The 27,446-nt window shown below is 34.3% G+C and overlaps 1 protein-coding gene across 1 annotated transcript in view; it reads left to right on the top strand.

Moving 5' to 3' along the window:
* The window catches only part of LOC127948365 (zeta-sarcoglycan-like), a 111,591-nt gene that overhangs the window by 64,151 nt on the left and 19,994 nt on the right, over nt 1–27,446 (top strand). Inside the window, exons 4-5 of the mRNA XM_052544793.1 lie at nt 9,051–9,173; nt 14,906–14,978. Of these exons, the coding sequence (XP_052400753.1) occupies nt 9,051–9,173; nt 14,906–14,978 (196 nt within the window). The remainder of the gene's footprint in view (nt 1–9,050; nt 9,174–14,905; nt 14,979–27,446) is intronic.

Here is a 27,446-nt window from a genome sequence, read left to right as displayed (position 1 = left end):
TTTTTTTTACCTATCATGGTAAAATTAAATATTTTTTTATTACCTATATAGATGTTCTCGGGATTCCCAATGAGATCGTTTGTGATCAGACAATCATAAACTGATGCAAATTACAGTGTCATATGCCATAACTTTATTTACCTAATCTCTCACGTTGAAGCGACTCCGGCAAATCAGCTGTTCTCCCGTAGTAGACCGTTAAAGTAGAACGTCACAAAGTAGCAGTTAAATTCGCGCATGTGCAATATAACGCCAGAATGGCGTTGCCGTTCCACCAGAGGCTGTTGCTAAGTCCCTATTGTTCGGTCTGAAACGGCGCCCAGTGATGGATGGTGTAGCAATTTTGTTGTCCGGGTGGAAATCGGGAGAAAGGTCGGCCCGGGAGATTTGCGGGAGGGGCTTTGAAATTCGGGAGTCTCCCGGAAAAATCGGGAGGGTTGGCATGTATGATAGGTATGGGTGTAACGATTCACTTACTTTCTCAGTGCATCGATTACAACCCTGATGATGCATATGCATTGATCTTGAAACATTTCTATAGCGATTACATACTTTCAAAATAAATGCCAAATAAATTGCTACCAGCTTGAATTAATGGAGACCTTGAACAATGTTCATGCCTTTGCATCTCTCCTTCACTCGCTCCATTATTTACCACCTGTGACCATCACAGGAATGCACTCATGCACTGTTCGTCTCACTGACACATTTTTTGAGCAGCTGATGGTTGATCTCTCTTTAGAACTGGTTGCCAGTAATGCTAAAGTGAAGTAGTTTTACTCTTGTGTAGTTTTTCAATGGCTCTCGGCATCTTAATCTAAAATTTAAGTTCTAAAGCAGATGCACAGTTCCATTGAAAGAAAAATGTGTTTAAACAATGTCGTTGAAACCCAATGTACAAATGAAACTGTTAAAATAACCACAGCATTAACAACAACCTTGAAATAAAAGCACGATCGGATGAAAGTAGCATTTGCTGCTAGAGACATCAGGTGCATTTTCTTTCAGAATCATAAATCGCTAAAGGAGAGGAAAAGTTAAATAGTTACTTTATAAACAAGCATTTTGTTTTATGAAAATGAGATAAAGACATTTTCGAACTAAAAATAAGTGATCACATGCTCATAGATTTTTAGTTATGCCAGGCTATATATGCAACTAAGAAGTGTATTAGATTTTTTTTTTTATAACAAATTCAAATTAAGAAATAAGCAAATAATTCCTTGTAAATGAATAAATAAATAGGAACTTTTACTTTTCAGATCATATGATCAGATAATCTGTTGTTTTGAACATTCTATTCATCAGAACATCCAAATTAAATAAATTTTTCTGCAAATAAATATTAGGCAGCACAAGCACAACTGAAAGTGTAATTATATATAATAATAATAATTATTATTATAATTATAATAATTAATAATATATATATATATATATATATTATTCATCTTTGTCATCACAGGAATACACATATTTTTATATATCTATTTTAATCATGTTAAATTATAATACAATTCTATATAAAATAAATACATAATATACATATTTTACACAACCTTGGTGAGCATAAGAGATTTTTTATATTTTTTTAAACAATCTTACTGACCACAAATTATTTAAACAGTAGTATACAACAGTATATTGTACAAAAGTTTCATAAATGCACCCACTAGGAGTCAATAAAATTAGTGTAGACTAAATACTGTCTAAATACTGTCTGAATTTTGAAACTCTAAAAAGTAGGTTAACAGCTGTAGATTTACCTTTGAGGACATCCTCACCTTGTGAACCTTCATATTTGTGTGTTTCTGGAAAATGGCAGTAATGAAATAATGCTCCTCATGACCTTCTTGCAGGAACGTAGTGCCTTGCTAAATTATTGGGCGACAGGATTTAGTTGGAGGTGTTGATGGGATGTGTGCTGGAAGTGAGCCGGTGATGAAATACAGTATCAAGCCTGTGCTGTCAGATCTTGTTTCCTTTATCTCTCTCCATCCCTCCATCTTTCTCCACTAACCTGAGGCTCCCCGCTGTTTGCCATGAGGTCCCTGCACAGATGATTGAAAACGAGGGACAGGAAAATAATCCGCGTATGGGCTGTTCTCACGCTCCTTCTCCAGCTGTGAGCTCGTCTATCCTCTGAACACCTCTTCCAGAGGCCAAACAACTGAGAGGACATTGAGGGAACACAGCATCTGCTTTTTGTCTTATTGACTTTTCATTTTTGGAAGTGTAGACTGCATAATGAATGGCTTCTCCACTTTGAGAGAGTGGGAGGTGATTTCATTAGCACCGGGTGACAGAGAGGACATGAGTCAGAGATGCTCTAGGGGGCCGACAAGGACAACAGGAAGAAGTGTGGGACTCAGGTGTGATGCTGCCAGTGTCCTTTACAGCCATCCTTTCCAAAACATTATCAATTAGCATTTCCATTTGTTTTGAAGGCAATTAGTTGTCATGAAAAATTCATCCTGCCTGTTAAATTGACTTTCTATTGGCTGAAATAAATTAATGAGATAATAAGTACTCTATTCAGACTCTGTTCAGCTTGATTAGAAATCCTAAAAAAATGGCTTTGATGTTTGTCATCTGAACTTTTTTGTGACTAATAATGTTGCCAGTTATGCTACACCATTACTCAGCCAAAGTTACAGGTTGTGTAATGAAATAATAGCTAGCCAGGTAAATATAGATAGATAGATAGATAGATAGATAGATAGATAGATAGATAGATAGATAGATAGATAGATAGATAGATAGATAGATAGATAGATAGATAGATAGATAGATAGATAGCCAATGAAGCTTTTTATTTTATTTTATTTTATGTTATTCCATTTAGTATACCATATTAGCACACTGCTAACCAGTAAACTTGCTGTCCTATATAAAAAAATATACACTTTTATAAATATTATTGTTTTTTTTACTAGGCATTACAAATTTCTATCCCATTTGGTGTTCTTAACAGACCATCTGAAATGTTCATGACAGCAGCATCAAGATCAAACAAACCAATCAAACATGGACCATTGGTTGAATATGCTCATTTTCAAAACAAGTCATTAAAAGGTGGACAGACAGTGTTTGGCTTGGTACCTTTCAGCTCAAGGACAACATTTTCAGTCAGTTTTATTTCAACATAGTATTATTTCAAAAGTTTTCAATCCGCTGCACATCCACTGCAATGCATACAAGAACCAATTTAAATATATACATACCTGTAAAAAAAAAAAAAAGAAGAAAAAAAAAACATTTATCTCAAAGTGATCAAGTCACCAATTATAAGTTTTACAGCACCAAAGATCCAGTGATTTGTGATTAGTTCCAAGTAATTAATCATTATAAGAATACATTGGCAAAGTGTGCATGCATGTAGAGGAACGTTTAGAAATTTAATGTGCTGTTTTATGTTGTGTAATTTAGCCAGAATAAATTGCTAGTTTTAAATGAATATCATCATTTGCAATGCCACTTTGCTGCTTAGAGGTAGAGAGCTTAAACTCTCCAAGAAGAGAGAGAGAGAGAGAGAGAGAGAGAGAGAGAGAGAGAGAGAGAGAGAGAGAGAGAGAGAGAGTACCTAAAGGACATATGGAGATTAATGCTCACAAATACACGCATCAGTCTTCAGGGCTCCGTTTGCTGATGATGACAACAGCTCTAATTATTTGTCTCTTTACACTGTCCACAAACCACACCCAGACACATGCACACACACTCTGATTAATGCAGGCAGTCAAAATTCACCTATTTTGCCTTTTTATCGATGAGGGTTATCCAGTTCAAATATTTTTGTTTTAAATAAATAATTACTAAACAACAACAACAATAATCATAATAATAATAATGATGATGATGATGATGATGATGATGATGATAATAATTACTTGTAGATAAATAATAGAGATGGAAATGCATTATAAAGTTGCAGTACCAAAGTTCTTGCTATTCTACAGCATTGGGCTTGTTGTAAGAACACCTTTATATTGCATTTCCATCTTAAGCCATGGAAGGCCTTGACAGATCACACTTAATGCTTTCAAGTTAGTTTTTTTAATTCAACTGACAAACATAACAAATGTCCGTGTTTTTTTTGTTTGTTTGTTTTTGCATTATTTGTCAAAAAAAACAAGCAGCTCTTCATTTTATAACACACCATGTGGTTTTCCACAACAAGGTCATTTATTCTTTCCATTTCACTCCAACCGCAAAACAGCATTTAATCATCAATCTTCATTTTTGATGAGGGGTAAATCAGTATCAATTAATATTCAAGAGTGGTTCATTAATATCCGCTTTATATCATTTCTCATTTAGCTCTAGAACTACAGTAATTCTATAACTATTAGAATGGCCATAGTGGTTTATAATAGACTGAACTGAATGCCATTTTGGTCATGTAATAATTGCATTCAAAGCTTCTTTAGAGGTTTTACAATGAAGCTTTGAATGTCTCATAATTTATGATGTAATCTCCCTAATTTAAGTGACCCCATTGGGCCATGTGAAATTAATATTTATTTTAATATTTCGTTAATTTAATTCAGTAAATTAATTATCTGGTAAATGCATAGACAGCTTGGTCTTTTGGATATCACACAAACTCACAGTTCAAAATTTTATTTATAAGAGCTGTTTTTGACTGAAAGAAAATAAAAAAAACAAAGTAAGCAAAGAAAGAAAGAAGCAAATCTGTCCCTATATAATCCTGTGGAGAGCCTCTGTCACAATCTCTCTAAAAATAATCATGTTCTGCAGTGAATCTATCAGCAAATCTCTCGCCACCGCTGTGCAGTGATATGGTCAAGAGAGGATTAATCAAATATGAGTATAAATTAACACTGTATTAGAATCCTCTCCTCTTGGTCTCATCAGCATAATCAAAATTAGACTTGCCTTATCCTTCAGCACGTCTTTAATCACTATTCAACATAATTTGTACTTTTTTCAGTTATTGTTTTTTCCTCTCAAAAGAGATCAAATGATGTGAAACTTTCACTGATATGAAACAGATATTCCTAATTACAAGAGAATAAAACATAAGAGAAATAATAAGCAATTAATTAATGAATAGCATGTTTCTTTATATATTTAGCACAATCCTACACTGAATCTCTTTGTATTAAAAAAAAGAAAAAGAAAAAAAAAATACATAACTTCAAAATCTGAAGATGTGCTCTACATTTGTTTCTTTAGGTCTGTGAAAAGATTTATAAGCACAGCAGGAACAACAACTTCCTGCTGAGTAAAAGAACTGTAAAAGACATGTTGATCTGGGGCTCCTTCAGATCCCAAACTGAAATAACTATGTCAACTCTGCTTTTTGAGACATGGGATAAAACAGGCTACAGAACTGAAAATATAGACAGCTTGAAAAGAGAAATGAATTTGTTTACATGATTAAATATGTTCAGAAGTGTTTATCTGCATAATTTTAACACTTGCTAGTTAGCCCCCCAGACTTGGGGACATTTAGTATTTCATAATTTCCTATGTATCCTCTGCACTAAATGGGTGCCGTCTGAATGAGAGTGCAAACTGCTAATGAAAACATCAAGTAATCCACACCAATCCAATCCAATACCATCTTGTAAAGCAAAAAAATATGTGTGTTTGTAATAAACCAATTCATCAAGATTCATAGATTTTTGTTAATTGAAGTACATTTTTAATCATGTTAAGTTTTTGATCTTTTTCATAAATATAGGATAGTGGATACACAGCTCTGAAACCTTTTAAAACAAGTACATTTAATTGAGGTTCTCTGAGTGCTAATCTGCCTTTAAAAGTGAGGCGACATATATGTTTTGTAGGTGTGTTCAAGCTATGTACAGTTTACAAATGTGACGTATTGAGGAAAAGTCTGAGGACAGGTCACATTTTTGATAAAATTTGTTAATATCAAATAAAGTATATACACACAGTATATATATATATATATATATATATATATATATATATATATATATATTAGTGCTGTCAAAATTAGCGCGTTAACGCATTCGATTAATTTGAAATATTTAACGCGTTAAAAAAAAATAACGCAATTAACGCGGTTGCAGTTTTTTTTTATTTCCAGTTGTGGCCTATGTGTGTTCAACGTGCAAAGAAATATGGTTAAGACCAAGGAAGGACTTTTAGACGGAAAGTTTCAGTATAAAACTCTGCCGGATTACTCTTCAGTCTGCCACAAGAAACATTACTCTTCATTCAGTCTGCCACAAGAAACAGCAACATTAAAATCATGAACTCAAATGTCATTGTTTAAAAAAACAAAAAAAACAATGACTGTAACAGTGCGTAAATCAGACCTTTCTGTAACGCTAACGTTAATAAGCTTAAACGAAAATAACGAAATAATTGTGTAGCGGAGTATTTTTTGTACACAGTGCCGCGAACTGTCAATCACTCTTGTACGCGTGCATCACTGTCCTCCTCGCAGCTGCAGCAACTTGCGCTCTCTCTCTTCATCAAGCTTTAAAACAAAAAGGGGACAAAAAGATCATATTGTCTTTGTGCATAGCCTATAGATTAATTAGATAAATGAATATCTAAATTTGTGCCTTGCCGTCTACGGTATTTTTTTAGAACTTAGAAAAAAGATGCTGCAGCCAATGAACAGCCAGCGGGGGCTGCAGGATGACTCAACCTCCGCAGACAGTTTTTAATGTTTATCAGACAATAAATACTCAAGATTTTGCTTTAGTATAACTCACAACGAGTTTCACACACCTTCTCCGGCCACGTTGAGTTGTTGACACTTAACAGTGGGAAAAGCGACACATGCGCTATTCACTTGTATAACTTAAGGGTGAATGGGTAATGTAGTTTCTGCTCTGGGTGGGATGACCCTTACGAAAAATAACCATGGTTTTATTATAGTAAAACTGTAGTAACCCATGGTTTTTTGGCGTATTGACTGCCATTTGTAAAACCACAGATTTACTACAAATACCGTGGTTAAACTATGGTTAATATAGCAAAACCATGGTTAATTTGTGGTTACCATGGTTTAACTACAGTAACCATGGTTTTTTGGTTTTATTTGTAGTAAAACCATGGTTAATTTTCGCAAGGGGAATTAGGAAGCTTGCATTGTGAAGGGCGCTCTGAAAATCGGCAGTGCAGGTAAAAGATTAAAACCTCTATTAAAACAGATGTCCAAATGAGCGTACCGGTACGCTAAAAGCACGTTCTGGGTGCAGGAGAGGTGGCGGTACGCTCAAAAGCTATATTTGGAAGTGGCGGTACTGAGTACCGGTGCATACCGGCCCACTTAAAGCACTGGCAATGACTATACTTTGGAATTTTTTTGCAGTCCACTTAGAATTCAACATGGAAATCATTTTTGTTTTTTATTGGCATTGATTGTTTTGAAATTCAAATGGTACTTACATGCCTGTGTTTTTATTTCTGAGAAAATCTGTGTTACAAGTTAAACAAAAATTCCAATAAACAATCATATTTTGAATTTAAATAGTTTCTTTGTCTTGAGTTTACATTAATTATTTACATTTTACATTTACATATCCAAAAAGTTTCAGTCTTTTAATTGCGATTAATCGCGATTAATTTCAACAAATTGTGCGATTAATTAGTTAATTTTTTTTAATCGATTGACAGCACTAATATATATATATTGGATTCATTTTAAATTTGAAATGCTGTTGTCTCATCTATCAAGAATACATGTTGGCTACCATCCAAAAAAGTAAATAGTTAAATATAAAGAAAGCCATGTTGGAAAAAGTGGGTTAAATTAAATCCCCAATTTTGCATTGTTATAGGCTACTTTAATGTAATGCTATCTTTGCCATAAGGCCCTTAGAGAAAGGGCTGGGCGCCTTATAATACAAACACTGAAAAAAAAATGAGAAGACAGGTAATGAATGCATGAAGAGGGCTGGGAAGACAATAGATGGTTTCAGAGAAAGGAGAGATGGGCTTTAGGGAAAAAAAAAAGAGAGAAGTTTACTTTCCTTCACACACACATAATGCAGGCAGACAAACAAAGCCAGGTTTGCTCTCCAAGGTCACCTAAGACATGGAAGATATGATAGCTGTGATGAATAATACAGTCAGTGAAGCCATTGCAGTGTTTGTTTGGGGCAGTGCATTAAAAGCTACTGAGATTCCAGAGACAGTGTAGTTTTTAGGCCAAGTCGAGCTTGGTGAATAAAGTCAAGATCAGTTTCATTCACGTCTCTCACATCACCCCTCTGCATGAGACAAACAAAAATCCAGCACCTTTTCTAATTCATATGCATTATGGGGTCTAAATGAAGAGTTTGGTTCCAAAATGCTATACATCCATTTTTATTAATTTGAGTAAAAATTTGTTTTCTTTACAAAAGAAAGTCTGTAGATGAAGACCACTATTTTCTGTTTCAAACTTTCAGATAAGTACAAAGTAGATGAGGAAAACTAGGATGCCGGGTGTATTCAAAGGTGTTTATTGCATTTCAGAACCAAACACTTCAAATAAGAAAGGATTTAAATTTTGAACTGTATTGAAGTGTTATTTGTGGCAACATGTTGACATTATTTTACAGATCATGTTCTAGTGAGTTTTTTTATTTATTTATTTTTTATTTATTTTTTGCAAGATTTAAGATGGTTTCTGTTTGTTTGTTTTTTTTTTTTTCTTGTGGGCTTCATCAAGACATATTTTTTTATTTATTATTAGTATTATTTTTTCTAAGGCATTTATTAATTAAGCATATTAATTAAGCATTCAAACACTTCTATAATTTGACACTGTAATAAGTCTAACACCCTAGAAACAATGAGCAGCTGTTCTAATATTAACTCAGCCTAGTGAGCTTACTTTTTGTCAATATTGTCAGCTGTCTTCTAAGGCAGAAATATAAATGAAAATCAAATGTAATTAAATTAGGTTATCTGTATGCACATAATACTGAATAAAGTATAATAATACATTGTTCGTTTTTGTATTGTTATTATTAATATGTGGACTACAAAGGTGAAAAATGTGTGTAATGATCTTGTTTCCAAAGCCTTTATTCTTTTTTTCTCTCTTTCTGTAGGCTCTGAGAGGGTAGAAGCCCAGTGTCAGCGATTCGAGGTGAGAAGTAGAGATGGGGAGAGAGTTCTCTTCTCTGCTGATGAAGAGGAGATCAGTATTGGCACAGATAAACTAAGGGTCACAGGTATAACGTGCAAAAACACATATTCATCCATTCAAACATGACACAAAAACCTATGGGTCTCAGTCTGTACTTTCCTTAGGGTAGGTAGTTTCATACAGTCCCTTAAGTGGCCCATACATACATTTTCGGCTGAATGTTCATAATTGATGGATGGACATATATGCCCTGTTAAAAGACATTAGCAATCCTGCGCAGAGAAAAGAAACAGGAAGAAACTAAAAAAAAAGGCATAAAGTTGGCTTGACATTGGATATCAGATGTTTGCAAATTTAGGGACTGTCTTTAAAGTTACATGCAATATTGGTAGACACATTTTTCTAACATCAATAGCATTTGAAGAGAATGACTTACATTCATAAAAACAACTGTAATTGTTCATCTAGGTGTCAACTATAATGCACACCTTATACATTTTTGATACTTATTAAAATAAATTGTAAATCATATGTAAATTTTGCAACTTTTTTTTTTTAAATATTGATTAATATAAATAGTAAATCATTTAGGTTAAAATGAGGCCTGTGTATCACTTTTTTTCTTTTTTCTCTCTTTTTTTTTTGACATTAATAATAACTTTTAATTTCGGAAATAATTTCACCACCACCTATTCATCTAATATTCTCTCTGAGTTTCCAGGTTCCCTTACTTGTTTATTTTAACATGAATAACACACACACACACACACACACATATTGTTCTTGTAGCCATGGTAACAGCAAATCAACCATGGTTTTGTTACTTCAAATAATAGTTTACAAATAAGTTTTAATATAATATTTTAGTTGCTGTTTTTTTATAAAAACAGACCTAAGTCATCAATCACCTTTATGACTTAGAATGCATTATATAAAAAAAAAAACTGTGAGGCAATAATGACTGGTTAATAACACTGTAGGCTAATACAAAATAAACAATTTATGTAAATAGCATGCTATTACAAATGCCTGCAAAGGGAGTCAAAGGGTAATTGCTGCTGTTTCACTTACAGGACGATCAAATCCTTGTTTAGGCTATTGGCCAAACATTTAGTTCAAAATTTTCACTTAATCTTTAATTTTTGGACACCGTTTTGTTATAGATGACACAGCCTCCATAATTTCTTTAACAAAAAACAATGTGGACATCACAACCCTTTTAAAAATAAACCATGGTTTTATCATAGTAAAACTACTTAATTTTCTTTCTGATTTCTGAATGCCTATAAAATAAATAAGTCATAATAAAATCATAGCCATAGGTAAATGTTGAGAGGTACAATTGTAATTTGTAAATAATAAAATGTATTCATTTCTTTATTCACTTTTTTATTTTATTTTATTAAAGTTCTATTTTGACCCCTGTAGTAGATGCTTTTTGTTGTTGTTGTTGTTTTGTTTTGCTTTGTCGTAATTGAGGAAGGGGGCACAAAAATACAGTCCTGCTTAGGGCACCCATTTGGCCAGCAGCGGCCCTGATACTGTTAGACAGTAGTTATCCTAGGGATGGTTAGTAGCCTTACATACAATATTTTTTCTCCAGATGATTTATTACAGGCCTAAAATACACATATAATCGCAGATCTATAAAAAGAAACGATGCCTTCTTGCTCGTTTCTGTAAGCAAAGTTTGGATATGCATATCTCCACCAGATGCCTGACATGTAAAACAAGCTCAATCACATTATAATCAAATGAGCTGTCTGCAGCATTACGACAATCTGCTTTCAGTTGATGGACACACTTTAATGTTTTTGACACATTGCAGAAAGCCCAGCTCTTTTTTTTTTTTTTTTTTTTCATTTTTTCTTCCATCTGCGATAAAATTATTTTAAATAAAATAGCTTTGTATGAATCAATTTCTATGCATTTAGTTCTTAATTTAAGTAATTCTGTTACATCAGAGCCATCACAGCCATTTTTGTTCTCTTAATGGGACCTGCCTGATGTGCAAGGAGAACATTGCAGCTGTCAAGGAATACAGTCAAGCGTCATTAGTCCACTAAACCTGCAGAGCACTAGGTAATAGAAAGAGAGAAAGAGATGAGTCATTCCAAATGTGTGATATTGCTTTTATACAACACTTCAGTAATAATAATAATAAAAAAAGTAAGACAGTACATACATTTATATGCAACCAAATTGGATTGATGGCTCAATTTTAAAGACTTTGATTGACTTGATTAAGCTTGATCTGATTAAATTGTAGATTGTAGACCAGAATTTATCTGATCAGTAAGAAATTGTAAACATGAACAAACTTGGTTGTGATGCAAATTAAAATGTGGGCCAGACAGTAAAGTTTAGGGTTCATATAATCTTTCAGAATCAGAAAAAAAAAAAAAAAATGATTAATTCAGATTGATGCACTGCATGTAAACAGTCCCTTCAAATTTACATTTCAGACTCAATATTTCCAGTTTATAGTTTTTATTTTTATTTTTATTTTATTTTTTTGCTCTGACAATGAAAATAGTTCAAAATAAAGCCAAACTGAATTTGTTTCACCCCATGAATTTCAGAAAAACACACAGTAGTGACTACATTGTTATTAATGAACCAGTGTTTAAAATGAATTAGTTAAGTAGAGGATCTAAAGACTCACTCAAAATAATTATTTTGTTCTTGAAAGATTTAGTGTTTTTAACAAATCTCATTAAAAAAAAAAAAAAAAAATGGTTCGAGTAAGTCACTACCTGTAGACTTTTGGTGTAATGATGTGACCTACAGAAGCATCAATCAATTGGAAGTATTCAACTGTTGTGTAACTTGTATTAGAAAACTTTTTTATTTAATATAAAAAAAATGTTTGTATATGTATGTATATATACGTCAATAATATTTTATACAGCTTCCATTTTTTGAGCCATCTGCTTCAAGAGTCAAAGATTTGCATGCACCGTATGTACTAGTAACCTTCCCTTGTATTGAAATGCAAATATATAGTTTCAAATAGATTTCTCTCATGCAGACCTCTCTCTCACACACTCTTTCTTTGTTCTGTCTCTGCCTGAAACAGTGCATGCTGAGAGGTCAAGTGGAATAGTTAGAGGTCAGGGACAAAGAGGGCACGTGCTCAGTAATTGGGCAGATCTGTCCATTACCTTTTTTTTTTACAAAAAGACATGGGTAAAGAGAGGGATCAAGGGAGAGAAATAGTGGTAGAGAGAGAAAGATAGACAAGGCATGCATAAATGGAACACAGTGGTTCTTCAAGTGGTGAGACCGAAAGGCTAAAATGTGTCAGAAACAAGAACTGCCCTGGGGAGAGGAAGAGAATGTAGAGAGAGAAAGAGTAAATTGTTAATTAACTAAGAAAATAAAAATAATGGAAATTCTGCCATTGTTTATTCACCATCATGTCATTTGAAAACTAAATGTAAGTGAATTTATTGTAAATATTCTATAAACCTTTTTTTTTAGTTGTTTGTGTTCTATATAAGAAAGAAAGTAATGTGTGTTTAACCCTAAAAAGGGCAAATCCATAACAAGACATCAGACAATTAATTTAATGCTATTTCCCATTGACAGACTTCCGTGTTTTGTGTTGTTTCATTTGACCCAGGTGTTCCTCGTCCTCCCCTTATCAAGTCATGTATTTAAAGTGTTCCCTGTTTTGAGTTTGCCGTCGTCTGGTAAAAGTTTTCTGAGTTTCTGTGTTTTCCACGTCTTTGAATTAAAATTCCATGTTGAAGAAATCTCCAGCATCTCCTGCGTCTCCTTGCTTCTCAATCCCTGTGTCAATCCCAAGCGAAAGGACATTGATGTGGCAAGCCAAAAGAACAATAATATGGGAAGCCCAATGAACATTAATATGGCAAGGCCAACGAAAATTAATGCGGCAAGCCAGTTAGCCCCAAAGCTCACTCCAGTGCCCGCTCCTTGTAAGCTCCTTCCAGAGCACCCTCCAGTGCCCTCTCCTCGAAAGTGCCTTCCAGAGCTTGCTCCAATGTCAGCTCCAGCCCCAGAGCATAGCCCACGGAGGGCTCCCAATCCACAGTTAAGCCCAGGAGGGGCTCCTGTTCCCAAGTCAAGCCCAGGGAGGGCTCTTGATCCCCCGCAGAGGCTCAAGCCATACATAGAGGCTGAAGCAGGGACTTGGGTCGTGACCTCGGAGGCTCCAGCCATAGAGACAGAGGCAAGGGCTGGGGCCATGGCCTCCGAAGTCCTCTTCTCCGTCATGGTCCTCCCGAATCCCGAGTGACTTATTGGGACTCAAATAATACAATTTCATTATTTTTATTTATTTATTTCAACTTGACTCTTTTATTTGATTTTAATGTTTGTATTCCACAGGATACGTTGCTCCTTTGGGTTATAAATTCAATGGAAACAGAACACTTGTTTATCAATGCTTCTTATAGCATAGTTGTAATTTCTAAATGCTTTGGATTACAGACTTAAGGTTGGTCTCTTTTTGAAGAAGACACATAGATTATTGCTGAAGTGAAAGCATAAAAAATAATTTTAATTTAAAGTAAAGGTAATGCAGTTTACTAATTGTTTTTATTTTATATAAAATAAATATTTTATAAAATATGTTGCATTCTACAATTGCTATAAAATCAAAGCCATATGTCTAACTGATTTATGTTCCGAATTTGAAGTTGATATCACACAAAAAATGTGTTTCATGTGAGATTTTGGTTGGGCACTGTACCAAAAACAACCACTGGGTGAACCCAAACTCTATTAAAGTATTATAATACACTTTTATGTCACAAATCAATAATTTTCTTTCACAATATGACTTCTATTACAAACCATTAACCAAATATGGAATCTTGACTGCCAGACCTTTCCAACGATATGTACTTTGTCAGATTACAAAAAAAAGATGATCATTTAATGTATTCAATTTCAATATAAACCTAATAAGCTAATGCTGAACAACATCTTTTTAAACAGGTAAGACCCCTCCAACATGTGTAAATATTTTTACTAGATCAACTTTTATTGGAGGGTGAGTAGATTTCCCATACTGCAGTCAGGCATGCCGTTTTAAATGCTGCCTATGAGCTACACAAAGACTGGAGAAACAAAAGTCACCTCATCTAAATATTCACAACAAACTCCCTTTCACAATGAAACCAAGAAATGAGACCTACGCTTTCGCCGCTTCTCCTCACAGCTTCTCAAATGTTTGTATTCCCCAGGATACGTTGCCCCTTTTATGGTTAAAATAATATGAATATGAATAAATCATTGACAGAAGTTTGATTTTAAATAAACTGTTTCTTTAAACTGTTCTGAACATGATTGTGGGGAGAATGAAGAGGAATAAAACAAACTATGACAGATGACACAAAGAAAGCAAGTATGGAAGCATAGTTTACTTTTATACTCACTTAACAAGCACATTTTCAAGAAAAATGATGCATTGAAATGGGGGATATTTCTAACACTCCAGAAATAAAGGGAAAAGTCTACTGGTCTGCGGTGCTTAAAATGTATCACTTGATGTGTCATACCTTTGCCTAGTTCCTTTATTAGTGGTATATAATGTGTAACACAGCATCAGGTAGAGGATAAAAATAATTTGATAAGCCAGTGTTTGAGGTTGATTTTTTTGATCAAAAGTAGTAAAAACAACAATAATGTAAAATGTTACTACAAGTCAAAATTGCTTCCAAGCTTTATTTGAAATAGAAAGTATACAACATGAAAGTTATTCCAACACTTTTTTTTTTTTTTTAATATTTATTTAAGTATATAACGTGTCATTGTCTGGTTTTATCTTTGTTTTTTTCTGTCTAGGCAACGAGGGAGTTGTGTTCAGTCATTCGTTGGAAACACCACATGTTCGAGCTGAACCATTCCAAGACCTGAAGTAAGACATGCTTACCTTATGTATCACATTTTCATTCAGTGTGTGATTCACACTAAAGGCCAGATTTACTAACCCTTTTGGGGTTAAAATAATGTCCATGGGCTTGGACATTTCTGTTTCATTTTTAATTTTCAAATTAAAGAACAAAGACGCAACATCTCATTTACATATCAACCAACGCAATATACCAAGCACAGTGCAAATTAGCGTAGTTGCAAATAAGCAGAGCCGATGATCATCAGGAGCAGGTGATCTACTCTACTTATGAAACAAGCGAAGAATAGTTTAAATTATTATTATTATTATTTTTTTTTTTTTACATTAAATAATGGTGCAAATACCAATAATTTGATAATAGAAAACATTAGTAAATTGTGTTGCATGATTCATTTTAATACGCTCTAAAATTTTGCGTCTGAAGTTAAAAAAATAACTGTCCAAGCATTTTTAGCGCTGATTCTTCACTGCTTGTCTTCGATCCTGACAATACTATTTTAACCCAAAAAGACGGGTTGCACTCTAAGAACTACAGAGGATGGAAAGAGCCTAGAACATGATAAAAATAATGGGAAGAGACACAGAAGGATAGAGGAAAGTCGTAAAACATGAACTTAATGAATGTCTACTTCCTAATTGTCCATAGAACCATTATATCCTCAATATTCAGTGACAAACTGTCCTATTCGCACTCTGTTATGAGAAAGGGGACATGACCTCTTTTCATGCCCAATCCATCACCGGAGGATCAGCCAATCAGATTCATCTAATCTCTTCCGTCTGCATTAGTCGATATCTGATTGGATGTCCAATAGGTCACTAACACAATGCGATGCTTCTCACTCCCCCAAACACAGACATTATCACTACAGGAAATGGTGTAGTTCCATGATGGATGGAGTCACTTTAAGTGCAAGTAGGCAGGTTACTGAGGGGAACCGAGAGCTTTTACCGCCCAGTTTGGTTTGATGGAGCACTGCTGGGTGCTTTCCAATCACTTATGAACTCACTTAATGCTAATGCACCAGGATCAAATCTACTTTCATTAGAAAAGTTGTGGAAATTATTGGGTTAAAGAAGGGATAACTTCACTGGTAGTGCTGACCCTTTTTAGTTCCATTTCTTATCTTAATGGCAAACATTATTAGGATTTGAACCATTAAGAGGTCAAGGTTTGGCTAGTTAGCAAGGTCCTCTTAGCCCCTACTGGTCAATACTGAAACAACACTATTTATGGGGAACTTGTTTTTCCATTTATAGCCATTCAAAAGCAGCAGTAAAGTTTCTACAGATGTTGTAAAGCACTCATAGTCAGATCAGCAGCAGTACTGCAGAGGTCTGCCAGTAATTGTTTGATCACATTGTATATATATACGTGTTTATTTGACTTTATCTAAAGCTAGAGCTAAGAAGTTTCATACTTCCACCCACATACAAAACTGTGCGCAAGTCTGAAGCACATTAGATACTCCTCAAAAACATTTGTTCTTAGATGTTTCATTTTTTTATTTTAAATGTTAGTTATATATAAGTTATATATAAGTATATATAAGTATATATATAACTTATATATAACTATATAATATATATATCTTTTGCTTTGGTGTGACAGTAGAAACAATTATTTTTAGATCAGTATTTCCACCCGCTTGCAATATGCAGTACAGTACTGTTAAAAGATTTAGACGCTTGTTAAAGTAAGGATACTTTCACACACACACACACACACACACACACACACACACACACACACACACACACACACACACACACACACACACACACACATATATATATGTAATAACATTCAAAATTGAACAAGTAAACAATTTTATAAAACAGAAATCTTGAGTGTGTCGTTGACTAATAAAAGCAATCATTCCCAAAGTATTACCCAAATGGTAGTATATGAACGTTTGCACAAAAGTATTAAGCAGCAGAATTTTTTTTTCAAAATTAATAAAAAATAGAAATGTTTATTGAACCTGAATCAAAGATCATGTGACACTGAAGACTGGAGTAATTTCTGCTGAAAATTAATCCATTACAGGAATAAAAATAGATGTATTATTATTATTATTATTATTATTATTATTATTATTATTATTATTATTAGTTACCACTGTTATTCTATGGATTTAGCCTTAAATCCTAGTTGCAATTGTTTCTTCATGTAATCCCAGACTGACTGGATGATGCTGAGAGCAGATTTCTTTGTGGGTCATAACATCTGTTGTTAGACTCCTTGCACAATAAATCTGACTGGATTATTACAGTATTTGCCAACAGAATGTCTACTGGCACACTGAAGCAAAGCTGAAATAATAGTTTTTGTAAAGCACCCAATATGCAAAGACATCTACACTGTACTTCATTAAATACTGTGCTTTGTTTCTCTTTTAACTGAGGGTCCTTGGCCTCTATTAGCCTCATTGAAACAAACAATACTTCAAAATATTACCAGTAAATCCACATATTCGCTCTCTGTTCTGTTATAAAGATAAAGGGCACTGTTGTAATTTCATCCCAGTCTGCAGTCTTTTTCACAGTAGAGAGCAGATGGTTTGATTAATGCCATAGTGAAAATCTGAAGATAATCGCACACTCATCACAACTCTTTCATTCTCTCGTCTCTTTGCTTCTCTCTCACTATGAATTTCTGGTTGTTGTCTTCAGACAGAATCCAGTATTCGCGACCGACCTGCGTGCATTAACATTCCTTTCACATTTTGTTGGGATTAATATATAAATCAAGTTAACTTTTTCCCAATTATTGTTTTTTATCGAAGTGTGCTCATTATCACTGACTTTAACTGTTAATTGAAACGAGCCTACATAATGAGTAATGAGCCAGCTTTATGTCGTCCTTGGGGTATGAAACTTTTGTAAACGAGTGTTTGTCCAGTTTCTCCCTCGCTTATCTCTACCTCACCTTCTATCATCTCTCTGTTCCTCTTAGGGTTAAGAATTAGGCAGTTAAAGTAAATGGAACATGTAATGACTTAATAGAGTCTATTAAAGGCTAATGTCTTATAATATGGTCTCACAGAGAGTTCAATTGCATCCTGTTGATATACTTTCTCACAGGTTCCTCATCAAGAGTTGAACAGACCACCTTCAAAGTTACACTTGAGAGAGGAGACTTTTAATAAGTGATTAAATATACTATATTTTTAAGCCCAAGATTTGTGTGTGTGCATGTGTGTGTTTGTGTGTTAAAAATGCATTTGTCACATATATTTTGCAATGACCCCCTCATGTACACTCAGGATTTTAGAATCTCAATGGAGGCAAAAAAAAAAAGAAAAGTTGTAGGTACACACCAATAATTATTCATGAACAATCACCATTTTGCCCCTAGGCGGTGCACTTTACCTGGGGTTGGTCTAGTGGATTTATTCATTTATTTATTTTAAGTGGCTTTAGATAAAAGCTTCAGTTAAATGGCAAAGTAATGAAATGCAACTTTGCGTTGAAGCAAATGTTAAAGAATGCAGAAAGTCCTGTTCAATTATTTATAAATTATTTTAAGTGATTTGATGCTAATAGCAAATTATACCTGACCCATGCTACTTTGAGTGAAATGTCTGGTTAAGGAGTTCTAATTCTTAGGATAAAATACTGATGTGTTGCTAGAGCTTACTAATGTATTTCTTAGTCATGATCATTTATCTGGGAATTTTTTTTTTTCATTTCTTTCTTTAATGGGGTAGATCACCTTTCTCACCTTCATGTTGTTCCAAAGCTGCATGTATTTCTTTCTTCTGCAGAACAACAACAGAAAATAATAATAATAATAATAATAATAATAATAATAATAATTATAATTATAATTATATATATATAGCTGATGAGAGAGTTTGGGAGTTTCACTCAGAGTCCACACTCATCTAAAGCCACTGCGTACACCTCAAAAAAGCAAAAAAAAAAAAAACTGGGTTGATTTCCATTTCCTTTCCCCTTCAATTTCACTATTATGTTTGTTAAACACCTTTCGTACCACCGCAAGTTGTCAAGTTCACTTTTAAATTCACGTGGGAGTCTGTTTCAGTTGTTTGTTTGGTTTGTGCATTACTAAATTTTTCAGACAAATTATAAAAATAAAAAAAAATGAATATGTTTGTCAACTTAATCATACATTCATTCATTATTCATGTTTTTATTTTATTTTTGTTAGTCTCTCCTAAAACAGTGACTTCAGCAAAAAAATAACATTTTTTTTTTTTTTGATTGAAGCCTTTGTCTGAAAGATTTTAACAAGCAAACACACTGCGTCCTTGTTTGAAAGAAAAGCATTGTGTCATGACTGCACAACTGCCATATATATACACTATACACACAATACACACACACACACACAGTATGTATATTAACAAATGTGCCACTGATAATGGTTCATTCACACTTACCATTGACTATGTTTGCTGTGAAACCCTGCAAATGACTGATACTTGCTCAACTATTCATAACATAGCCATCTTTTGTTTCTTTAGTCTCTCATTAAAATTTCACACTCTTGTCTCATTTGGAAACATTATAAAAAGACACACAATGTTGATTTGCCACAGATCTTATGATCCTTCACACTCTTTTCTTTTTTATTATTATTATAATGAGATGCTAGTCTGGAATTCTGACAAATTTCTGACAAATTAGATTTTTTTTTTTTTTTTATTGGTTTTATTATAAATACATGCATACGTACATACATACATGAATACAAACTTAAAACTATTCCAATAGTGCTTAATTATTTAAAGGAATTGCTCACATAGAATGACATCATGGGAAAGTAAATGGCAGTATTTTCAAGTTAACTTTTGCTTTAATTAAATCTGTGTATTGCTGTGGGGTGCTGCTGTTTGAATAATGCATCCTAATATAATATTTAATATTTACAGTAACCACTAGAATAAGTAAATCACAATTCGTGTTGGCCTGTTTTATATTGACACATATTTTGTATAGTAGAGTAGCATCCATATCACTGAAACTAAGCAACAGTGTTAACATGTCTCAGCATTGTTGCAACTCTATTCCAATCAGCTGCTACTAGCTTTCCATCTTTCATTCTTCTTGGCACATTTCTGGTAATTTGCTTTAATTTGTTTAGTTCGGTGCTTCCCTCTCGGTGCTGAGGTTTGAACTTGCCTCAGGCTCTCATTAATTAAACAGCAAATCTCTGGTAAAGAAACATTACCACCATTTGAGACGGCTTGGATGACCTCCATTTTCTCCTCTCATTCTCTCCCCCGCCATACTGCCCTCTCTTTTCAGACCTTTGTGTAGTCACTGTCAGCTCAGTTGGTGTAGATGAAGGGCACAGACCCAAGTTTAAGTAGACTGTAATAGCCTTGCTGTTGTTTTCTACCTCTCTTGCCCAGCAGTAGGGTTTGGTCGTGCTGCTAATAGCCTAGCGAAGGGTGGGTAGGGTGAGAGTGCAACAGAGACTTGCCATTAGCGATCAGTTAACTCTGGCAGCTAATGCAGGGTATAATACGATGAGAATTGATCCAGCTGCCCTAGAGCTGATGAGAGAGTTTGGGAGTTTCACTCAGAGTCCACATTCATCTAAAGCCACTACGTACACCTCAAAAAAGCAAAAAAAAAAAAAAAAAAAAAAAAAAACTGGGTTGATTTCCTTTCCCCCTCAATTTCACTAATATGTTTGTTAAATACCTTTCGTACCACCGCAAGTTGTCAAGTTCACTTTTAAATTCACGTGGGAGTCTGTTTCAGTTGTTTGTTTGGTTTGTACAGTACTAAATTTTTCAGACAAATTATAAAAAAAAACTAAAATAAATATGTTCGTCAACTTAATCATCCATTCATTCATTCATTCATTTTTTATTTTTTTTGTTAGTCTCTCCTAGAACAGTGACTTCAGCAAAAAAAAAAAAAAAAAAAAAAAAAAAAAAAAACCTTTTTTTTTTTTTTTTTTGATTGAAGCTTCTGTCTGAAAGATTTTAACAAGCAAACACACTGCGTCCTTGTTTGAAAGAAAAGCATTGTGTCATGACTGCACAACTGCCAGTCGTTCGGATCAATACTGTTGGGCTGCAGCTCAGAATCACATCTTGAGGGCAGCACATCAAACGTCTCCAGACCTTTGTTTTGCAGTAATTATTCCATCCAGTGAAGCATCTTTATTTGACTGTGAGCAGACATTATACACCTTAGAGAAGTTAGACTATTTACTTAGTTTATGATTCATGGTTGTATGGGCAAATTTAGCACATATAATACTGTAATAAGGGGGATAAAGGGCAGAACATGAACTACGATTATGGATACTGACACAGTAAAAAATAAAAATAAATAAAATAAAATAAATAAGTTTCTTATTACAAAAGTAATTTGCCATTTGAACACTTTTTTTTTTTTTTTTTTTTTTTGGAAGGTGAATGGATAACAAAAGTACAATATCACAATACTAATACTAATACTAATACTAATACAGGGTTACATACTTCTGGAGTTCTACAGGCACTTGAAACATTAAAGTACAAATCAAGACGTATCACCAAGTGTCAATCTATACATTCTGAGTCGTAACTGTAATAGTAATCCAGAACTCTTCCCAAGGTGAAAACCCATCCTCTTTGAAACCATTTACTCTATTAAGCATAGATTCGTAAGAAGCCATTTATGTCATTGCACAAGCCCAATCTTTCAGTTCTGGTGCTTTCACTGTCTTCCGGTGTAAACATTTGGTGATTGAGGCTTGTCACCTAATAAACACAGTTGTTGTGTAAGAGATATTGTGGAACCATTCCAGCAACTTACGACATCTATAACTTGTTTCCAGAATGGTTTAAGGCTACACTCCCAAATACAATGTAAAAAGGTAATTCCAGCACAAATTCATCAATTCCATCCTGTAGTTCCATCAATTCCATCCACATCTTACTGGAGTTTGGTAGTATCTGTGAAGAAACTTATATAGAATGAACTTCCCTCTTACTTATATAGTACAGACCAAAAGTTTGGAAACATTACTATTTTTAATGTCTTCTGCTCATCAAGCCTGCATTTATTTGATCAAAAATACAGAAAAACAGTAATATTGTGAAATATTATTACAACTTAAAATAATATTTTTCTATTTGAATGTACTTTAAAAAAATAATTTATTCCTGTGATGCCATGCTGAATTTTCAGCATCATTACTCCAGCCTTCAGTGTCACATGTAACATCCAGTCTATCACATGATCATTTAGAAATCATTATAATATTCTGATTTATTATGAGCATTGGAAACAGTTCTGCTGTCTAATATATTTGATGGATAAAAGGTTAAAAAGAACTGCATTTATTCAAAATGAAAACAAAATCTAATAATATATATTCTAATAATATATTTTCTTTACTATCACTTTTTATCAATTTAACACTATCTTCATTATCTTCTAATGCGACCACTCCCCCGCGCTGAACGCTCTATTCAGATTCTAATGTTTCGCTGAAGTGTGTGGCTTGAATACGAAGAAGACAACGCAGTTTTTTTTTTTCTTTCTTTTTTCTTTTTTTTTACTGTTTGCTTTGGGATGAGAGGAATCAGACATAATTCACCCCAAAATATGTGATGTGGTTGAAGATTTCAGATTTGGATTTCCTCAGGAAAAAAGAATGAAGCACTTTATTCAGCAGAGATCATAAACATGAGTAAGAGAATTACTATTCGCCCAGACAAAATTTTGCCACACTACTCCTCCAGCACTTCTTGTTGCAGACCCATGAATGAGGTTGTCAAACCATGCTGCTTAATGTAGAGAGGTGTGCTATGACTTATCTAAGCAATCGTACGTACGATAATCGTACAGCGGGCGAAAAAAAAATGGATGAAAATATCCCATAGACTTAAAACTGAAAAAATTATCTGACATCATATCTCATCATATCATGCCCCAGCAACCACTTTTAGCACCATAGCAACTGTTTAACAACATATAAAAGCTATATATCAGCAAAATTACTATATAGAAACACTTGCTCAGGATTTTTGGATTCAGGCTGGCAAAAATATTATTTACATATCGCCCCATAAACTATATAGCCACACCATAGCAACCATATAGCAATATAAAGTACTTATATCTTGGCTCCACAACATCACACAGACATCATGGGTGGCTACAGGGCTGAGTTTTGCCACTGCGAGCACCACTCACATTTTCTTCAGGAAATGTACATTCTAGTTATTATTTTTATTACAGACTACTGTTTTTGTACCATTTAACCTGTAAATGTTTTACATTTCCAAAACCATGATAATATGCAGCATCATACCAGTAGATTAGCACTAGCAAAACATTTTAGGTTTAATTTGCCATCCTATTCCATTAAAGCCACCACTTACTGTGGTTAACATCTGCTGACTAACACTTGTAAATGTTAAGCAGTTGTCCACCAAGGAGTTGTTTTCAAAGACATAAAATCAGTTCCTATGTGGTATCTCACTTTCTGCTGTGCACACAAGCAGCCTTCAAAGGCAAGATCCTGACCAAAAACGAAAACCCTCTAAGAGAGAGATTTGATATGCTCTTCATGGGCAGGAATTCACACAGGCACAACACTAGTAGCACACTGTGAAACAGTGTGTAATTAACACACAAAATCAATTCCAATAGTCATGCTGCTGAGCAAATGACTCAATACAAATAAATGCATGACACACAAATATCAGATGAAATAAAATGGCCACTTTTTGTTTTTAATTAGATGATTATTTTCTATCAATATTTTGACACTCAATAAAATGCATTTCTTTATTTAAAACAGTGATTTCCATGGGTGATAATTATCTGGAAGCTTACCACAGTGCATTCTTGAAATGCCTTATCAGCATTAAATACATGCTATGGTGCATTTACTGCCTACTGTTTGGAGAAGCCTTTCCATCGAAAGGGCGCCAGTGATGCCTAAAATGTTGCCTATAGGGAGATTAGTTTCTCGGTTGGAGTGTTTAGAGACAAATTACATTTAAAGCTTTTGATTTGTAGGGAAATGATTAAAGGTCATTATTTGTATTCCTACAGAGAGTAATATGTCTCCACTAACATCTGCTACTTAGTCTGCTAACTAGTATCCCTATTAACCTTACATACCCTGTTTAGCATAATTGCATTTGTATAATATGACTTTATTTATTTATTTAATACTGTTTTTGTACCATTTAACCTGTACAAGTTTATTATTACCAAAGCCATAATAAGATGCAGGATCATGCCAGAAGATTAGCACTAGCAAAACATATTTTATTTTATTTTATTTTATTTTATTTTATTTTATCTTAATATTCCAATCCCTGCTATATTCTGTTTGCTCCTTCTTAACCACAGAGACCCATCGTAGCAGAATTGCAGTGTTTCTATAAACCAATTAAATAATGTTTATTTATTTATTTACAGTATATGCTCTATAGAAAATATCCTGTGCATTACCTGATATAAAAAATAAATAAAAATAAAGCATAAATTTGAGAGCATTTAGAAAAACAGAATATTTTAGGTGGTGACATTTTGCAACCTTAAATGTCCAGCAATGCATTTTTTTACCCAAATGAAACAGATTTTATTTAATTGCTAAAATGTATATCAATGCTTGGTTTGCTGAGGGTTAAAGAAGCACCCATCCAGCCTGTGAGTTACACCAGCTCCAGTGAAAGCTGAACTGATTTGCAGGACTGAAAGAGAAGCTGTTTTGCAAACTGTGTGACTGAATACAGTTGTGTGAGGCTTAATCCAGATGAGACGGTCGGCACTTTTCCTCTCCAGAACATAATTGTGGATGGGGAGAGAATGAAAGAGCGAGGAAGATTGTTGAGGGGGGATTTGAAGGGGCTTTGTAGATTTATTGCACACCTGAATCTCCACAGCCAGCCGAAATAGACTTCGACCATTTTGGCATACTTGAGCAAATTACTTCTGTGTCTTCTGTACGACATTTCTCCTTATAACGTAATTACACAATGCTATCATTCATCCAGTGAGTCTTTATTGTCTCACAATGTTTTAATAATACAAAGTGAACATTTTTTCACACAAATAATAACATTTTTTTATTTATTTATTAATTTTTGTGTGTGTTTGTCATCAGTTTGTCGAAAGATATTAAAATATATTGTAATGTTTTCTCATCCCCCCTCACTGTCAGAACTCTATTATTGTAAACCAACCAAAAAAGACCATTCTAAGAGTCTCAAACCAAGAGTAAGGCATTTAAATGGATTCCCCCCCCCCCCAAATACCATACAACTCTTTATATATTTATTTATCATCGTAAAGATCGTATCTCAGCCAACAGGCCCCAGTCAGGGACATTAACCATGGATTCTTATCTCTCTCCATCTTTTCAGCTAAAGGCCACAGTTAGACTCATCTTTCAAGCATCTGACAAGAATCATCTCATACCTGGCTTTTCCAGCTCTTGAGTTCTCATTCGAGATTACTTTTTTTTTCTTTGCTTCTCTTATAATGGTTGTGGTTAAAGTTTGGGTAGAGCAAGATGGTTCTAAATCATAACAAAAGTGCAGCTGCGACCCTGAGCCCGAGTGACTGATTGTGCATGATCGTGCCTGGAAATTAAATTTGATTGACTTGAGTGTTGGAAGGCTTGAAGAGATGCTACTGAGGTGCTTCAATTATCATAGCACAGACTTACATGAGTGTCAGTTGCATAGGTAATGCACGGTTATACTTGAGATTCATTGTAGATGTGATCCTGGCAACACAGCCCTCTCAAATCCACATTAAATTACCTTCCACTCATAAGGACACTGAGAGCATCCACCCCTCGGACTTGACCTTCAAATCCATTGATTACCTTATCACACAGGGATTACTGTGGCATCTATAGTGCCATACCTGGCTGCCCATTCCTAATACTGTCAGTATGGATGAGTGAAGTAGTTTCTTTCTTTCCATAAAAGCATCAACTTAATTTTTAGATGATTTGGAACCTGAGGATGTATGTGGTTTCGGCGCCATATCGATCTGTGGTGGTGACCTTTACATTTCTTGAGTCGTTTAGTAAATTGCCCTTGTTGTCATCTGTCATTTCCACAGAAGGAAAGTCACTCAGGAACATCATATCATTGAAAGAATTCTGAGGATTCTTGAAAAAAAAAAAAAAAAATAATAATAATAATAATATATATATATATATATATATATATATATATATATATATATATATATATATATATATATATATATATATATATATATATATATATATATGTGCGCAACGCTTTTCTAATCATATATAGAATCAAGAAGTGTGTGTGTGTGTGAATTTTTCTCTCTCAGTCTCACTCTCTTCTGTTTCAGTTTTACTCTAACGTCTTGTTTTGAAGCGGCCCTGATGTGGTGACTTCCCAAGACACATGGTCTCACTCGAGTGAATGATATTCTTCGACAGGAGTGAAATGAGATAGAATATCATTCCTTTATTCCTGTAACCTTCTTCCTCGCCACAGAAGTGCTTTAGAGACCCAGTGGGCCTACCTTATTCCTACTTCCTTCTTTGACCATGGTGGTCCCCCAGTTCTATCACTATCGATTAAATTATCAGCAATGGATGCGCATGGGCATGAAATTGCTTTACGTTTTCTCACAGGGTCTTGCTGCCAGCCACAATTTCCCCGGCTACATTTCACACCGCAGACAGGGAGGCTGCAAAAAGTCATTTTTGAATGATTCGAGGATTTGTCAGGGAATGTTGAGGACAGGAAATGGGCCATTGGGCCAAGAGCTCAGCGAGCTATAAAGGAAACCCACTCAGAGGGTCAAGAGCGCCAGTGAACTTTCTTGAAAGCCTTATTTTTGGCGACATTATCTGCAGTGCTGTGCTTCATATTTATGCACTTAAAGTTTCTGCCATGAAACAATTGTGATGATAATTGTGTTATGTAAAACAGTGAGGTTTCTTTGCTTCACATAAACTAAAACAACTTTTAAAACTTTTTAAATGAGTTTCTAAGAATCCCTTTGGCTTTATCCTGTAACAACATGGAGCCCAGTAAGCGAGAAGCTCACAGAGAGGAACTTTAAAACTCAGAGAGGCTTGAAAATGTCAAATGCAACGCTTTTCTCATCTTTGGCTTTGGCTGATGTTCATCTACCCATGGTACAGTGTCATTCATCAATCTGAAAGGCTGCAACCAAAAGTAAATACTCAGAGAGGAACATGAAGTCAAAGGTTAGCTGTTGGTATTGAGCTGCTTAATGTCGTCATTGGTCTTATTCTCAAAAGTCAAAAGTCAGTACCCAGCTTCTGTAACCATGAGCATGTTGGAGACATAGTGATAAATGATACGAAGAAGAGCACAAAACTCATGAGAGGAGAAAATCTCATTTGGTGGCTTATAGTAGGAAGGTTTGTGAAAGTAGGAAACAATGTATTGTTAAAAAAAAATCAATAAATAAAAACTTTTACAATCAATATTTTTAGTTTTTAAAATATATATT

The sequence above is a fragment of the Carassius gibelio genome, chromosome B1 (genome assembly GCF_023724105.1).
Source record: "Carassius gibelio isolate Cgi1373 ecotype wild population from Czech Republic chromosome B1, carGib1.2-hapl.c, whole genome shotgun sequence".
NCBI lineage: Eukaryota > Metazoa > Chordata > Actinopteri > Cypriniformes > Cyprinidae > Carassius > Carassius gibelio.
Note: the sequence above shows the minus strand (reverse complement) of the source record. Positions and strands in the feature narration are given on the sequence as shown.